General features: G+C 35.2%; 1 protein-coding gene across 1 annotated transcript in view; it reads left to right on the plus strand.

The window, feature by feature from the left end:
• CYP7B1 (cytochrome P450 family 7 subfamily B member 1) overlaps positions 1–19,101 on the plus strand; it is a 129,801-nt gene that overhangs the window by 92,031 nt on the left and 18,669 nt on the right. The window contains exons 3-4 of the mRNA XM_070942257.1: positions 16,448–17,044; positions 17,508–17,714. Coding sequence (XP_070798358.1) covers positions 16,448–17,044; positions 17,508–17,714 — 804 coding nt within the window. The remainder of the gene's footprint in view (positions 1–16,447; positions 17,045–17,507; positions 17,715–19,101) is intronic.

Below are 19,101 nucleotides of genomic sequence, written 5' to 3' on the forward strand. Positions count from 1 at the left end.
AGCCTGCATCAACATCAAACAGAGCAGCAAGATATAATGCGAGAGAAGGCCAAAAAAAGATCACACATCTCTACTTCAACATATTGTATTCTGACTTATGAAAGAGCAAAAAAAAAAAAAAGACATTATAGTTTATGGTTTTTGTTCATTTACATTTCCCATATTTCTTATTAATTATTGGAAGGTCATGGAGATACCGTTAAGAATTGCAGGCCCTCATTACTTCAGGTACCAATATTTCAGGGAGTCTCTCAGAACTGGCAAAATAGAGGGACTATCTAGAGCATTTCTGCACTAGCTTTACCTTTTCCTTTTGATGTGCCACTAAAAGTCTTGTCAAAAATAGTGCCAATATATAATGTTCTCCTTATTAATTCTCAGATTACTTCATTTGGAAAACACAGGCTGATGCTCTGAGTTTCTGGCATTGCCTCAGACTGGTGACGTGATTTCACTGATTGTATTTTCCTGTATGATAAGCAAATGATTGTCATTCCGAAAAGCAATAATGGACATGGATGTCACCTTAATAAAGAAATTATTCTCCACAAGAAACAATGGAAATTCCTGACCTGTCGTGGAAAATAGTTCTCTAATTGGTTTTGTGTGGTGGTGCAGCAGAATCATTTTCCCTAAACGTCATTCCAGTGAGTCACTGCTGTACATCATTGTCAACTTTTCAGCAAAATCTTCCTAATAAGAAAGACCAGTGTTACATAAATGGAATCAGCAATCCCTCCCTTTTATGCCCCACAAAACCTGTTTCTACATCTCTCTTTCTCTCTCTCTCTCTCTCTCTCTCTCTCTCTCTCTCTCTCTCTCTCTCTCTCTCTCTCTCTCTCTCTCTCTCACACACACACACACACACACACACACACACACAATTATTAATTGCAATTGTTTCTCCCCAAAGCCCCCTCCACCCTTGAAGAATTTGAACTGAATCTGAGCTAACAGGAAGCTGTTGTAGGAAATTTAAAATAGAAAATAATTGTTGGTGTAGAAAATAATTGTTATATGGGGACCTGTATATATCTGTACAGATATTATTTTTTTTTTAAAAAATATCTGTACAGATATATACAGATCCCCATATAACCTGCTCTGATCTCACAAGGGCTTTGAAAGTGGCTGGTTTCAATCTCTTAATCCCACTTAACAAAACAATTTTTCAGAACATCTGATCTTTCATATTTACCCAGCTAAAATATACTGTCACAGCTTTTGCAAACTGTATATTCTGTTCTAAGCAAAGAAATATGCAATGGAGATATACTTCATCAGCCAATAAAGAAGTAACATTTGAATGAAAGGCACTTTTTTCAGTCCCAGAGAATTTATTCCATTAAATTTGATATTGGGCCAACTTGATTATAAATAAGTCTGTTAAATGACAACTTGTAATGTATTTCACTATCATACAGATAACAGCATTTTGGGATTTTATATCCCATGCTTTCACAGTATATTTCAATATTTTATATGAAGTATCACTGTAGCAATGTATTTAGTATAGTTTGTTTTATTGAATAAACTGCTTTAAACTATACATTTCTTGAACAATCGGAGATCATCAGACTCTCCTATGTTTTTCACATTTTCTTCATGATTTTTATATTATTCATGTTTTTTACAAAGATTCATTGTGAAGCGAATAGACATCCAAAGCATTCATATGTAAACAAAAATTAGAATGTTCATAGTATATGTGCAATATTGTTAAATTAACAAAATTCTCTGTTCTGTGTTTCCCAAACAAACCCAAAAAGATGAGTTAAGTAGATAAGTTATATAAATTTGGTCAGGAATATATACAAGAAGGCATGCCTCTAAGGCAGGGCTGTCAAACTCCTGGCCCACGGGCCGGATGCGTCACACGCTGGCCACACCCACACCTTATCGAAGGGGGGGAAAGTCCTGATACGTCACGTGATGCCGCCATGACAATGTGAATTTGACAGCCCCGCCCTAAGGTGTGATAAGGTGACATGTTTTTAGTGAGCAGATTTGAAGTATATTGGATATTCTTGGGAGAAGTACCACAAACGTGTTAAATATTACATAACAGTTTCAGTAACAGATGCCCATATTTCATATATACATGTACCTATATTATGATGTATACTTTAATAATACAGGCTTTCCACAATGTACAACCATTTGTTTAGAACCATTCAAAGTTACAACAACATTAAAAAAGGTGTCTTAAAATCAGTCCTCACACTTATGTTGCAGTTTTCTTATGGTCACATAATTGCAATTTGGGCTCTTGGCAACTGGCATATATTTACAATGATTCAGCACCCCCAGTGTTATGTGATCACCATGTCAATTGGCTTTCAACAAGAAAGGTCAATGGGAAAAGCCAGTTTTGTTTAATGACCTTGTGATTCATTTAACAACTGTTGCAAAAAAGATTGTAAAATCACCCAATCACATGATTACTTACTTAACGACTGCATCACTTAGTGACAGAAATTCCAGTCCCAGTTTTGATCACAAGTTAAGGACTACTTGTATTGCTCATTGAATAGCAATGAGCAATGAGCAATAGACTATGGGAAGTTTTTTGCTGAATATTAACATACAAAAAACCCTGTGTTCTGTTTCTCATTGGGGGTTGTACCCTTGATCAGATGAGACAAGGATAGAGGATTTCCAGTTAGAGCCAAAACTAATGAATGCCAAATAATAGTACATGAAAAAATGTTTTAACCAGCTGATGCCCAGCCTTAAACGGGAAGGCCACAATCCTGACAATATACAGGAACAAAAGTCTGTGCTATTGTTTAAATGCGCAATTCTTTTTTTTTTATTGAAAAGTTTTATAAGAAATACAAACAATTTTCTCCCCCCACCCTTTCCCCCTCCCCACTTAATAGAAAATATACATTTTCTTAAACATAATAAATCCTACATATACATGTTTCCCTTAAAGAAAGCATCAAAATAAGACATTTTAATTACATTTGGAGTTGCTCTTCTTCTCTTTCTTCCCTCATTCCACGACAACCCTTCTTCTTCTCCTCCTTTCCTTCCCTTCCCTCCCTCCTCTTCTCTCTTACTTTCTCCTGCCTCTTCTCCTACCTCATCCTACTTCCCTTTCCTTTCCCACTTCTCTCTTCTTTTCCCCCTTCTCACCTTCACTCCTACTCCCATCCCCCTCCCTTCCTCCTCTCCTTTCTTCCATTCCTCTCCCTCCCTCTCCTCTTCCTACCCTCTCCTCTTCTCTGTTTTCTAACTTCTTTGCTGTGAAATATTCTCCTCTTTTAGTATCTGAGCAACTCCTGTATTCTAATCGTAGATACTTTCTTCTGTTAAAACATTTCTCTATTCACCACTTTTTTCCCAGCCCAACCCTTATCCCACCCTCCCCACCCCCCCTGACTTCCCAGAGCAAAAACAGGGTATAGCATCTAGCAAACATATGCTAAAATAAACTAACTAATTATAAAGTTCAAAACTCCCACACATTCTTTAACTTCCCTTGCTCCAATTCATCAACCTCCCTTTTATAAATTCTCAAAACCAATTAAGTTAAAGTCATTCTTCCTAATTATAAAAAAAACCTTTTTCTTGATGTATAATCCAATATTTAGCAGTATTACAAACAGTAAAAATCATGAATAAGTTCCATTTCCATACCCTCGAACATCATTCTTTTTGAACATTACTCCCTAATGAAATTCTGAATTTAACATTAATCCTCTTTCCTTCAAAAAAATTGGGCATCTTGAAATCTTACACATTTTATCTCATATATCTTTTAAAATAATATAATCTTATGCTAAACATTCTAAAAATCTCTTAATACCATTAAAACACTTATTTACCAAATATAAATTTCAAAATCTACAGGAGGATATCTTTCAAATTTTCAATTAACCATTTTAATACCTCTAACTTTTTTTTTAAAAAACAGCCCTTTTACTATCCAAAACTAATTATCATTTTATAATATAATTCTGAATTTAACATTAATCTTCTTTGCTTCAAAAAGTTGGGCATCTTGAAAGCTTACACAATTTATTTCATATATCTTTTAAAATAATATAATCTTATGTTAAATATTTTAAAAATCTCTTAATACCATTAAAACACATATTTGCCAAATGCAAATTTCAAAATCTACAGAAAGATATCTTTCTTAATCTTCTGTTCTTCTCTTCTTTCTATATTTTTTCCAATCCTTTTTTTTTTTATAAATTCTTTCAACAGTCCCCCCAATTTTATTCTTGAAAATTTTAAAATGTTGATTTGAGGTTGATGTTTCTGAAATACTGGCTCTCTTCTTGAGGTCACGTTTTCTAATTTGAAATCCCCATTTTGACTCTTCTTGCTTGTATAATCATTCAGTCCATTCCTTTGTCCATATAACCAAAATTTAATGCCATAAAGATTGTCAGCTTGCAATAAAGAGTCTATTTTCTATCAATTGAATGGAAACGTCCGCCAAAGCCTTTGTTTCAACTGTGCCAGCCTGCCTTTCAATCCTGACAGCCTCTCGATCTTCCAAAAACAAACTCCTCTGAGTAATTTCCTACTGCCCCTCCAACAACTGCTTATGTTTTCCCAAGCTGTTTTTTGAAAAAGCTCTTTCAATTGTATCCAAAAGAGCAGAATTAAAAGAGTCTAGAAGTTCTTGAAAAACCTGAACAGTCACAGCTTGAGAATTTGCTGATTCACCAGCCCTGATGTCAGCCATATTTCAGCCACTTTGTATTCATCCAGCTATCACGACGACAATTCCAACTATTTTCCACACAGTATAAAGGCAAAATTTTAATTAAAGTCAGTATCAAATTCTTTTCCTCGGTACCAAATTCTTTTCCTGGATGCTTCCACTTTAAAACTTTCTCTTAAGGTGTAATCCGGTAGCTGTATCACTATTGCAAACATTAACAAGTGTTAACAAGCACTTTCCCTAGTTGCTTCCTCCTCCCGCTCTCAGGCACCATTTTCTGCATTTTAAAACGGAGTTAAAGTGTTACTTGCAATTTTTTCCTTTTTTTTTCTCCTGATTTGCTCTGTCTGCAATCAAAGTAAAGATGTTAAAAGTCCCCCCATTTATTTTCAGCAGATTTTGGTTGCGGCTTCTAGCTCCGCTTTAGCGGAGTCGTCCCTGGTCCGGAGCAGCTTGACAGGCTTCAATAGGGAGCCCACACCCTTCACACCCCAGGATTTCTCCTGGCGCACTTGGGGAGCTCTACCTCCACCTGTCGGCTCTTCTCTCTCCCCTTTGCCCAGGGAGAGGGTTCCAAGCCTCCAGACAGCTGTATTTCGGCTGTTCTGGGGCTTTTACGGAACCGGGGATCAGGCGCTCGTAAAAGAGCATCTTCGAGGCTCGCGGAGCCAACCGGAAGTCCTCTAAATGCGCAATTCTTAAGCTGCATCCCTTTGTCCTGAATTTTCAGATGTTGAGATGTAATAAAGGGGATGATAGACAGCAAATACAACAAGTGTGTGGTTGTAACTCTGATTAAAACTTTTATTGAACAACACTCTACTTTATAATCAAGAGACTCTGTATATCTACTGTGATCCCAGGAAGTAACTACCGAGTAAGAATATATACATAAGATATCTGGACTCGTGCAGAAAAAATCACAGAGTTTACAAAGTCTTGTAGGATTAATCCCCCCCTCAGTCACACATCAACCTATAAAGTAAAAATTTAGCAGTAGTTAATTATATTGAACCTTCTTCTTCTTCTTCTTCTTCTTCTTCTTCTTCTTCTTCTTCTTCTTCTTCTTCTTCTTCTTCTTCTTCTTCTTCTTCTTCTCCTTCTCCTTCTCCTTCTCCTTCTCCTTCTCCTTCTGCTATTCCTCTTCCTCCTCCTTCTCCCCTCCTCCTCCTCCTCTTCCTCTTTTATCGCTTCAGATGTTGAGGGAATATATTTGAATACATTATATTATAATGATATCATTGATATGAATATTGGTAATATTCAATATATTATATTGAAGTATACTTTATTAATAAATATCCTATTACTATGGCGTACTTTTGTAAATTAATGCTATTTCACTCAATTTGTATTGGATTTGAATTCTATGGATATTTTGTTTTCTCCTCTCCCCCCCCCACCTTTCTTCCCATTTTTTGTTACTTGCAAAAGTGATTTTGCAAATGGGGAGTTGCTTTTTGGCATGAAGTGAAATTAATTGGACAAATAGAGGTGTTGATTTCATGACATTTTGTCAGAAGTGTATTGCGTGCAGCATTACACTTCAGTGGGCTTACATAGAATAAGAGTATATAATTGTACAGGTCATAAACAAATATATTTGGAAATAAATCCAAATGATTCCTAAGGGACTATAGATCATGGGCATGTATTAGGACGGTGTTTCAAACAATTGTGTTCAGACAATGGATGAACTTTGTTCCCATACTTAAAAGTTGATTTATTTTATATTGTTAATTAAATATATAAGAATTGGGGATTGTTTTGCAAAATGTTGGAGTCAAGATCACAAAGAAAACAGCTCATATTTTTCATCTGAAAATAGCAGATGGTGGACAGATGGTTTAAATTAATATTAATTAATTTTTAAAGAAATCTTAAATTGTTTACCCTGAATGCTCAGAGTTGGAAAGCTAGCTGACATCTTCAGGTTAATAGCATTCAAAATCATCTTGTTAAATAATATCAGAGCAGAGTGTAGTATTTCCAGTCTTTTGGTCACTGGTGCTTATAATAAAATGTGACTCCCAAGATGATTTCTTTGTGATAGATTGGACTGTAGCCAGAGGAAAAAAATACTGAAATCTCTGAACAGTTTGTGCCTCTACTATGAAGACAGTAATTATTTTTTACCTTTGCTTACAAACTGTTCAAAACTAGAGGGGAGGTGCTTTGTGAACTTTTATCTGAAAGATTTCTATCAACAATTAGAAAATTTTCCACAGTGGTGTAACATTATAAATCCATTATATTTCTAAAAGTAAATCTTCTCGAGTTCCATAGAAATCTTATTCCTAAGTACATAAAAGTCAAATTACAGCCTTAATGAGTTTTCAGCTGTAATGTAGAAAACTGGGAACAATTGTTTCAAAAAATTCACACCAAACACTGCACTGAAATTATTTTTATAGTTTCAGTGACTGTTCATGCATCCAGGAGAGAAACCTCCAGTGAGGCATAATTTTATCAACTTATTTGACTTTTCATGGATGAAACATTGTTACCTTGCACAATGAAAACACATTTAGTTTCTCTAATGTGGGTATCACTCAATGTTGTCCATAGGAATTTGCCCATTTCACCTGAATGATAAAATGCAGCATCATGCTACAAGCTCTGCCTCTTTGAGACATATGTGTGATACAGCAATGCATGCAGAAAAGGGGAGAAACTTGTATTGTGGTGCTGCTGGCATCACTCTGACCGTATTCTCTCTTGCCCATCTCAAGATGCCTCTGATTCTACTTAATATTGGACAATGATAATGGATTCTACCTTGCTTATCAAGTAGGTAGTACAAGTATTGCAAGCAAGTTCTAATAGTTCTTTTCCTTCCTTCCTCCCTCCCTCCCTCCTTCTCTCTCTCTCTCTCTCTCTCTCTCTCTCTCTCTCTCTCTCTCTCTCTCTCTCTCTCTCTCTCTCTCTCACACACACACACACACACACACACACACACACATCATAACTAATAGCTGTGTCTAATATTTGTTTGGAAAGGGATGAGGATCTCAACAGTGTTCAGTTAGAAAATGAGAGAAGATGGGCCAGTATTAAGATTGTGGTGACTATAATTTGACCAAAATCTTTGACTTTAAGTCTTCCCAAAAAAGGAAAATTAAGTTCCTCTGAGATGTCATTATGGACTAATAGAAGGCACTGCCAAATTGGAGCTTTCTGTACCACTTGTTAGATCTTCAAAGTATGCATGTTTTTATGAATAGATATGAGCCTTGCTTGTATCTTTGCAGGCTACATTACTATATTTCCTGGTGTTACCCTTGAGCTTCTGATGTGGTTAGGCATCCTTAAGTTTATACAAATTTAAACATTCACCACAAGATAACTGATGCCAGGTCAAACTAATATCCAGAAAACACAATGCAGTGATACTAGCTGTGCATCAAGAATATCAGGTGGTGGCCAGGCTGAAACTCTTATTGTAGGTCAGAGGCAAAAGTTTAGACTGTAGAACCCTATGCATTTATGTTAACTAGAAGTAATGAAAATCAGCAAAATCTCTAAAATATAGACATCCCCATGAATTTCAATGGTGAGAAAAGTAAAGTTCTACATTTAGGCAAGAAAAACCAAATGCACAGGTATAGAATAAGTGATACCTGTCTCAATAGTAGTAACTGTGAGAGGAATCTTGGAGTCCTAGTAGACAGTCACTTAAATATGAGCCAGTAGTGTGATGCGGCTGCCAAAAAAAGCCAACACAGTCTTAGGCTGCATTAACAGAGGGATAGAATCAAAATCATGCAAAGTGTTAATATCATTTTATAATACCTTGGTAAGACCACACTTGGAATATTGCATCCAGTTTTGGTCACTATGATATAAAAAAGTTGTTGAGCCTCTAGAAAGAGTACAGAAAAGAGCAACAAAGATAATTAGTTGGACTGGAGGCTAAAACATATGAAGAATGGTTGCAAGAATTGGGACGTCTAGTTTAATGAAAAGCAGGACTAGGGATGATATGATAGCAGTGTTCAAATATCTAATGGGGTCAGCCTATTTTCCAAAGCATATGAAGGCAGGAGAAGAAGCAATAGTTGGAAACTAATCAAGGAGAAAACCAGCCTAGAACTAAGGACAAGTTTCCTGACAGTTAGAACAATTACTCAGTGGAACAACTTTTTTCCAGAAGTTGTGAGTGCTGCAACACTGGAGGTTTTTAAGAAGAGATTGGGCAATCATTTGCCTGAAATGGTACAGGGTTTCCTGCTTGAGCAGAGGGTTGGATTAGAAGCCTTTCAACTCTGTTATTCTGCTATATTCTGGAAATAAGAAATAAACAACTCTTATTTTTTATATAACTGGAAAAAAACATGTCTGTGGACTTTAAAAAGATGAATATGGAAAAATATGTGTAGGACAATATATTTTTATGAAATGAAAGATTCAAGCATGTAATTTTTAGATTTTATTTTTTTTAAAAAATCTGTTTTTGTAATAGGTCCAAATCTGTACTCATGAAATAGAATCCTTAGATATTTTTAATTGTAAAAGGTTTTAGTCGGGAGGTTTTAAATTTTGGGCCAAAATTTGTTTAATTCTTTTAAACAAATTCTTTAATTCTTGTTTAATTCTTTTAAAAATTTTAAATTTTGTATTGGGATGTTTTTTATTCTAGGCTGTGCACTGCCCTGAGTCCAGCAGGAGAAGGGCGGTATAAAAATTTAATAAAAATAAAAATAAAATAAGAATTAACAGCATTAATGAATGGCACCCACCAATTTCTGTGTCCATATATTTCTCAACATAAATCTGACTTAAAACAATAATAATTCTAATAACGTATTCTATACACATTTATTAATTCTATACACATTTATTGACAGAGAAATTCTATCTGTCCTCTGGGATTGTCTCCTAAGTAAACATTCACAAAGGTGTTCTGTTGCAGTCCTTAAAACACACAACCTAAAGACTTAATAATATTGAATATTATCGAATAGAATTTAGAGATTCCAGTTTTCAAAGAGATGGTTGGTACAAAATTTAATAAATAAATAGGTGACTGCAGGATCTACAGTCCCTGGTCTCACTGATTTTTGGAGATTATTTCTGAATTTTGGACTGCTTTATAACCTTTTTCATAATTGGACAACTTTATTTCTTCTTTTTAAGTGACATCTGTTTGTGAATCAATCATGGGGCCCAAAGCAAAATGCCAGAGAAAGCAATCATCTCGACATTCCAATCATCATTTTTAAGAAAGAAGAAAATCTGTAATTAAAAATTCTTCCTATCTCAGAGGAATTGCAAGGAGTGATTTTAACTCCTGACCTGTCAGATATTCCAGACATTGGGAAAGTGTCTAATTTTGAATTGCTTCTAATTTTCTGCCTCATTATTTAAAGGGCTATAAAACTAAGAGTTTCAGTAATTAAAAACTATATAGAAGCTTTAAAATATCCACTGTAGCTTGATTCTCTTAATAAGATATGGCAGACTTGAAAATGATTGTTGCTGTCTCGCAAGAGAAAAGCAACCATTTGAAAATGCATGAGTTTCATAATGAAATCACCTATATTCAAGTCTGTTACTGTATGTAGAAATAACCTATGATTTCTGAGTATTCCCAATAATGAATGAAGGCAAATATACGTTGCATGATCCAATCTGGGTTGGTCACCAGGACAAGAGGTTTAGTCTTCCAATGCTGGAGTCCATCCTCAGGGAATGCCTTCTCTCTACCGGAATTTCCGATGGCCCAGAGCAAGATCACTCCTTGGTATTGTTTATGGAAAAATTCCTAAATGAGCATTGTGGGTACAGAGTCAATGAATTAGAAATTAAAACTGCATATTGTTCAGATTTCTTCTTTCACTAAATTAATATTTTTAGTTAAACTTCTTAGATCTATGATTACTGCATAATAATATTTACAATCCAAAGTAAAAGGCAAGCTGGATTTTTAGAAAAGAAAGCTAAGAGCTTTCTTTATAAAGGCTTTTGTCCAGCGGCAAAGCAAATCAGAAGTTTTTTTTTAACTGTTTTTGTTTATGTTGTTTATCTGTGAATTCTGAGATAAACACATTATCAGGCCTCAAAGCTGTTGACAATTGTATTCAGTTGGGATCACAAGTAGAAAGGTTGTAGCACTTTGTTTGTATTTACTACTGTATATTTACAACTTTTCAATTGAAGGTGAATTTCATAACTGATGTTGGGAGAGGAATCTTTGTACTGTTATAGTATTTGGGGAATGTCTCTTCTAGACTCCACATAGCTTTTCCTATTATCTTATACTTTTTAAGGAAAAATTCTTTATTTTTGCTTTTTTAAACTGTTTTGGATACTCTATCAATTTATAGTTTATAAAACTATAGCTTTATGGTTTTAAAGTTACTGTTTTGTTCAAATGAATTTCAGAGGTTTCCAAAGCTATATTTAACTTCTATATTCTGCTGAAGATAGATATGAAAAACCTGCAAGGTACCTGGGAAAAAATGAACATGTTTTGTTTTAACAAATCAGAAACATAGTGTTTTAAAGAATGTTAAATTTGTATCCTGCAATCTTTCACAAAATATTCTTTCTTATGTTTATTGGCCAATTCAGAAGAAGTTTAGCAAGTTTTGGTATTTAGAAGTGAAAGAATTGTGACTTATAAAGCTTTAGATTTGTTCAACAACTTCACTATCTTCATTAAATCTATGGAATATGAAATAAGATTTTAAAAGGTGGACGTCTTGATGAATAATGTACCAAAAAGGTGGACTTTCTCAACTTTGGATTTATTGTGGAATTACTTAAACTAAGTTTTAGTTTAGATATTAATGAATAAAGTATAGGAAACGTTTTAGAAACATTCACATATTATATTGTTAAATTTTGTTTATTGTTACCTCAAGAGACAACCTAATAAAAATGGATAATTTGTTACTGGGACCAGGATGCAAAAATTTATAGCATGTTCATACCCATTGTTATTGGGATCACAAATATTATGTGATCCACAAATATTAATAGAAATATAATAAAAGTCCAGGAATGTAAAAAGATTGATGCAAATAAAGTATAATGCTGATTATCCATACAAAGCAAAGTATTAATTCTGTTATGACGTATTTCTTGTGATTGGGGAAAGGAAAGAAATTTGAGGAACAGTATTGTAACCTTTGACTGCATAGCATATTGTCAATGCTATCATGATTTATTTTGTTATTTTTTCATATCTCAAAACCCAATATAGTAATTTATTGTAATTTCCTTTTTTGTAATGTACATATAAAATGTATGCTATATTTATACACACACACACGTGTGTGTGTGTGTGCGCGCGTGTGTATATATAAAATTTATATAAAATGGTTTGTCGTGAATGTGACTGCTTGAGGGCTCCTGGATTGGACCTGAAAGGTGAAAGGGAAGCAGTATGCTCCCTCCCATATTGGGATAGACCAGGTGCTTCAATAGAAAAACACTAGATAGATAGATAGATAGATAGATAGATAGATAGATAGATAGATAGATAGATAGATAGTGGTTCAGTGGCTAAGACGCTGAGCTTGTTGATCAGAAAGGTCGGCAGTTTGGCAGTTCGAATCCCTAGCGCCATGTAACGGAGTGAACTCACATTACTTGCCCTAGCTTCTGCCAACCTAGCAGTTCGAAGTTATGTAAAAAAGTAGAAAAATAGGGACCACCTTTGGTGGGAAGGTAACAGCATTCTGTGCACCTTCGGCATTTAGTTATGCTGGTCACATGACCACAGAATCGTCATCAGACAGCGCTGGCTCTTCGGCTTAGAAATGGAGATGAGCACCGCCCCCTAGAGTCAGGAACGACTGGCACGTATGTGCGAGGGGAAGCTTTACATTTATACACACACACACACAATGTTTCCTAGAGGAGTCTGGTTTAGTCAAAATCATTTTCTGGTGCTTTCCTCCAAATTATAGTAAAATGTGGCAGTCACAGAATGAATACCATCTTCACAGCACCAGAAATATTTTTGAAAGATCTCACTTCTGGTGCTGTGAGGATGGTATTCATTCTGTGACTGCCACGTTTTACTATAATTTGGAGGGAAGCACCAGAAAATGATTTTGATTAAACCAGACTCCTAGAAACATTGTTTTCTAGATCAGTATCAGTCAGCATATGTGTTGGAGATGATGGGAGCCAGAGGTGGGTTTCAGCAGGTTCTGACCAGTTCTAGAGAACCAGTAGCAGAAATTTTGAGTAGTTCGGAAAACCAGTAAATACACCTCTGACTGGCCCCGCCCCATCTATTCTCTGCCTCCTGAGTCCCAGCTGATCGGGAGGAAATGGGAATTTTGCAGTAACCTTCCCCTGGATTGGGGAGGGAATGGAGATTTTACAGTATCCTTCCCCTGCCACGCCCACCAAGCCACAGCCACCAAGCCATGCCACGCCCACCAAGCCATGCCCACAGAACTGATAGCAAATGTTTTTGAAACCCACCACTGATGGGACCTATTATACATGATTCCTCTAAGGCATTGTTTCTCTTTTTTTTTTTTATTGAAAAAGTTTTTCAAATACAAGTTTTTCCCCCTTTTCCTCCCTTCTTCCCTAACCCCCCCTCACCACCCATCCCCCCCGTGACTTCTTCTTCACAACAATAAGCTAATTCATAATTAATTACATAATATTTTACCATGCCCTTACTCACTCCTCAAAGTACTGACCCTTAGCAAAGTATTCTTATAACTCCGCTTTTCTCCGCTTTTCACAATCTACCCTTTTTCTCCTCCCCCAAACTTATAAAATATTATTATTATTACAACAACATAACCTTTACTTTTATATATATTAATTTAACATTTCAAAGCAGCCTTCTCCAAATTTAACATTTGTTCAGTTCTATCCGATTCTTCCACTCCCCAAAATATATGACTTAAAAATCCTTTTTCTTAAACTAATCAATCACTAAACTAGCCTATTTCAACCCAGTTTCCTGCAAGATTACCATGCACTACAATTCTAAATATAATCCACTGCCCACTCTGCTAAAATATACATATGTCTATATATACATTCCATTTTATAAAAAAAGACAATAACTTTAAATTTATAATTCATTTAGTATCTTCTTTGATGTCTTTCCACTAGATTGTTAAATCCATCATCCATAATAGGGTAACATAGCATCCTGGTGCAACAGTTTATTCAAAATCTTCAGTCATCTTCTGCCCCCATCAATAATGAATATCCTCATGTATATATAAAAATAAAAACAACCACCCGAGTGACATTATAATTATATTCCATATAGTTGTAATTGTGGTTTTCATCAGGATTATAAATCCCCATCATCTTTATGGGTAACAGCCAGATCTTCTGCATGCCCCAGCATGACTCTCTTGCCTTGTAACTCAAAATAGTTATAATATATTTATCGGTAAGAGAAATCCAAAATAGATAGTTCAAGTTCAAATCCAACAATGTAAGGCTCTTTCCACATCCCAAAATCACGGCATTGCAGAGATCTGCCACTTTCCTCAAGATAGTATTAAACAATAATTCGCCTCCAATATCTTTTCACATATTCATTTATTTTTTTTTTAAAATCCCTGGCTTCACTGTTGCTTGGTTTAGAAACTACTATTTCTACGAGATCTGTTTCTTTTCTTTTTCTTTTGCGGGTTGCATTTCCATCCAGATTTCCTTCCTACAAGTTGTGTATCAGCTGATCGGTTGTCATTCTGCTTTGTAAATTGATCTTGTTGGTTTTGTTTTATTATCTCATATGTCTTTTCCTTCACTTGTATATCAACTGGTTGATTTACGCACTTGTCTGTAAGTTGATAGTTCATCACATTAAAATCAGATGACACTGCTCTCAAATTTATAGACAGTCCAGCTGGGGTATCCAAGGAGTCCAAAGACAGTTTATCTACCACAGCCTCTGTAATTTGATGTTTTCCCTTTATTTCCAACTCCTTTTGCTTGTCCTGTGTTATGCCTAAAGATGTTAAATTTATTTTTAAAATTTTTTGATAAAATTCTTCCGCTTTTTCGACTGTATCCAGTTGGTATCTTACTCCTTGGTGTCTCAATATTAAACCAACTGGGACGTCCCACCTAAATAGAATATTCCTTTTTTTTAACTCATTCACTAGAAAACCAAATTTCTTCCTCTCCATTAACATCTTGGGCGGGAGTTCCTTAAAAATCCAAATCTTTCTTCCACGAAATTGCAAAGCAGAGTCATAAGAATTCTGGACAATATTATTTCTAATTTCTTTGTCTGTAAAATAAATCACCACATCTCTAGGCAATTGCCTTTGTTTTGCCAACCAGGAGTTTATTCTATAAATTCTGTCAATCCTGCAAAACACTTCATCAGGTTGAACCTTTAAAATCCCAGCCAGAATTTCAGAAGATATCTTCCTTAAATCATCTCTGTCATCTTCCTGCAAACCTCTCAGTCTAATTGCATATTCTGTAAAATTGTATTGGATCATTAAAACTTCTCTTTCAATCCTCTGTTGTACATTTTCTTCAATAACAGTCTTTTGATCAGCCTCCATTTTAAGTTTGTCTTCTGAACTATTATCCTGAATGTTTGCCAAATCCTTTTTAATTTTTTGGATCTTGTCATCCAAATTCTCCTCAGTTTCTTTCATTTTAGAGTTAGTATTTGCTTCCAACTGAGTCATAAAGTCTGCTAAGCCATTAGCTACTTTTAAAATCTTTCGATCCAAAAAGCCAAACTTAGATTTCACCAGTTCACCAATTTCTTTGATTTCCAACTTAAATTTTTCAAGTTGCTGATTCACAATCTCATCCCTTCTTACAATCTCCTCAAGAAGAAATTCTATTATATTAAAGTCAGGTTTCTGTGACTGGAGAGTTAAAACTTGTTGATGTAATTTATTAATGGGGGAATCCCCCCCCACTGCCTGTTTGTCTAGTTTTATAAGTCTCAGTGCCATTTTTCCACGCAGACAAAATTTACTGGAAAAGAGAGAAAAAAAAAAACTTTTTTCCAACCAAGATCAATATCAAATCCTCAAAGAGAAAAAAGAAAAAAGAAAAAAAAAACAGAAATGAGAGTGAGATTTTGCCTTCAGTTACAGCCAAAAGTATTCATTCTGCTACTTTGTAATTGAAAACGGAAGGAGTTTCCCTTTCAGCCTCTCTTCAAGCCGCAGCAGCAATCGCCATTTTAAAAAAAAAACTTTTTTCCCTTCACTTCACTTCTTAGGCAAAATAGAATAAAAGGAATACTTGCGCTTCAGGATCAAAGGTCCAGCTCATATCTTCTTTAATTAATTTATTTGACAGATTTACAGGCTTGCTTTTGCCCCCTAGCTCTGCATGTAGCAGAGATTTCCCAGAGCCCGGAGCGTCGGCTGGGGATACGGGGAGTCTCTTCCGCTCCCTCCCAAAAGTAAATAAAAAACTTTTGGGATTAGGCAGAGGACTCTACCCACCCCAGCCGGCTCTATCTCCGTTTCCTAATGGAAACGGAGTTTTTTCGAGCCGCCATTCCGCTGAAAAAGGCGGCTCTTACAGGCAGTGGGTTCGACGATCCCAGAGGAGCGTCCAGCGGGGACAAACAGCAAACAGGAAGTCCTAAGGCATTGTTTCTCAATGGACTTCAACTCCTAAAATTCACTAGCCAACCATGTCTAGCTGGAGAATTCTGGCAATTGAAGTCCAAGCATCTTAGTCCAAGTTGCTGAGATAGAGAAGTACTACTATAAGGCAACAGGTTGCAGAATGTTGGCATAAATTATCATGTGGGCTTTAACCAATTTCTTTTTTTTTTTTCAGGCAAATATATTACATTTATATTAAACCCCCTCCAATATCCTGTTGTGACCAAGAGCAGCAAGTATCTGGAATTTGCAGAATTTGCAGATAAATTATCAAGCCAAGCATTTGACCATCCGCCGATTATAAATGGGAAATGCCCTGACCTAAATGAACGTGTACACAGGAATTATCAACATCTTCTTGGCAAATCATTGGACACACTCTCTGATAATGTGATGAGGAACCTCCAAATGATATTTAAAAGAAAGTTTTCACAAGTGGTAGATTGGGAGATGGGAAAAATGCACAAGTTCTGCTTCTCTATAATATTTGAAGCCAGTTTTAAAACATTGTTTGGAAGGGATCCTCATAATGATGGCTATAATGTTACTGATGAAATTGGAGAAAAATTTCTCAAGTTTGATGCCAATTTTTCCTATTTGGCTCTAAACATACCAATCGTATTGCTGGGAGCAACCAAGAAGATCCGGAGAGAACTCCTAAACTTTTTAAACCCAAAAAAGATGGAGAAATGGTTAGATGTTTCTGAAGTGGTCCAAGACAGAAAAGATATATTCGAAAACTATACGGTGCTTAGCGATTATGACAAAGCAGGTAGCAAACTTTTGAATGATTGCTTGGGTCGGAATCAGATAATTTACTAGAGTCCTTTGAAATAAAATGGCAAAATTGCGACCTTGAAATTTTTATGTTTTTTCTCTAATTGGGTAATGATAAAATGTTTTACTCTGAAACAATCCTGTCTGATAATTGATTCTTTCTTTCTCTCTCTTTTTTTGGCTGAGGTGGTAAAACAAGATACTTAATGGTGATAATGAGAGAGATTATAACTGAGCTGCATTTCCTCCCTTTATTTCACCCCCACCCCCACCCTGAAATTACATTTCAAACTATTCTCATTAAGCAGAAAATTAGACTTTCAGAAGCCTATTGGTCCTCATTAGCATTCACTGATCCTTGGCTGGGTCTGTGTCCTAACATCTTTTAATTAGCACACTGCAAATCTAATCAGTGTAATAAACGCTATTAATCTTCCTTTTCACTTATTTTCTCCCAGCACATCATTTCACCTTTCTGTGGGCCTCGGTGGCAAACACAATTCCTGGTGTATTCTGGGCGATATATTATCTGTTGAGGCACCCAGAAGCTTTTGCAGTGGTGCGTGACGAAATTGACCATTTGCTGCAGTCAACAGGTCAAGAGAAGAGGCCAGGAGACAGCATCTACCTCAGCAGAGAACAATTGGACAACCTGGTCTACCTAGGTAATTTATTTTATCCTTTCTGAAGAAAAGTAGGCATCTCCATGTAAAACTCTTGTTTATCACTCATTCTGTTTAGTGGGAAGGTGGAGAACCCAGCTGCTTAATTGACATAATAACAATCATTTACATCAATTATAAATTATGTACTTTATAGCTAGAGATACACTAACTGCATGTAAACATAAAAGCCCAGATAATTAACTAAGCAAAGTATGGAAAAGGTTGAATCAAAGCTTTGCAGTTATTTACACAACGTGTACACATATTAAGTTTGAGTCTAAACATCTGCTGAAGTGGAGAATACATTTCAGAGGCATTGCTCACAAGATGGGAGAGCAGGGCCTTCTCCTGAATGGAAAGGAAAAATTTGGAACAATCGACTTCTCCTCTAAATATCATTAGCCTCCACAGCATCCTTTTAAAACATAAAACAGGATACATTCTCATTTTTCTACACATTGGTAGCTTTGCAGTAAAAGATATAAATATTTTAAAATAAAAAAAAATATTTTCAAAGAAGAGGAGATATATGTAGAATGTTGTGTAATTGGCAAACTTCCCACTTTTTAAGCAATTTTCAAGGAAAAATAGTTTGGTGGAATTTATGTGCAGTTTATTGATAGTAGAAACAGTCATAGCTTTTCATAATAGGGGTGAACACTTGGTTTAGAAATGATAATCAATTGTCATATCCATACAATCTATACTATATATCTTGCTTGAATTTGTACTACCTTAAAATCCATGTGCAAAATTGCTCTTTTAAAAAAGTTTATTTCTTTACCTTATTGCTTTTTTAAAAAAAAATGTGTGTTTTTTTTAAAAAGCATTTTATGAATTGTGAAAAAAGCTAAGCTAAGAGAACTATGCTGGAGAAAATCTATCTTTGTGGTTGCTAAGAGTCAACACCAACATGATGGTACTAGGTATCAATCAAGATATCTAAGGATTCACAGATAGAGAAATTAACTTCAGTTTCAACAGTGCTTGAAGGTTTGTGAACCCATATTTCTGTATAAATATGACTTAAAATAATACTTGTTTTCCTTATGTAGTTTTGGATAATTTTCTTCAGTAAATAAATTAACAGGCATATTGTTTTTTAATCATTTGATTGAGGTTTAGATGTACTTATACAGAAATATTGAAAAGTTGAGACTTCACAAACTTTTAAACAGCATTATAAATATACTTGATCTAAGCCTCATCATATTATACATAGTCAGATATTCTAATTACATGAAAAAGACACTCTTTATTATTACTTATATTATAACAACAACAATTTATTATTACAGTCTTAGACCAGAGACCAGAACAAATAAAAGCACTCAGTATATATACACTTAAAAATTCTAGTATAAAATAATAAATAAAAAACTAAAAT

The sequence above is a fragment of the Pituophis catenifer genome, unplaced genomic scaffold (genome assembly GCF_029215685.1).
Source record: "Pituophis catenifer annectens isolate HBS135680 unplaced genomic scaffold, rPitCat1.0.hap2 SCAF_3, whole genome shotgun sequence".
Lineage (NCBI taxonomy): Eukaryota > Metazoa > Chordata > Lepidosauria > Squamata > Colubridae > Pituophis > Pituophis catenifer.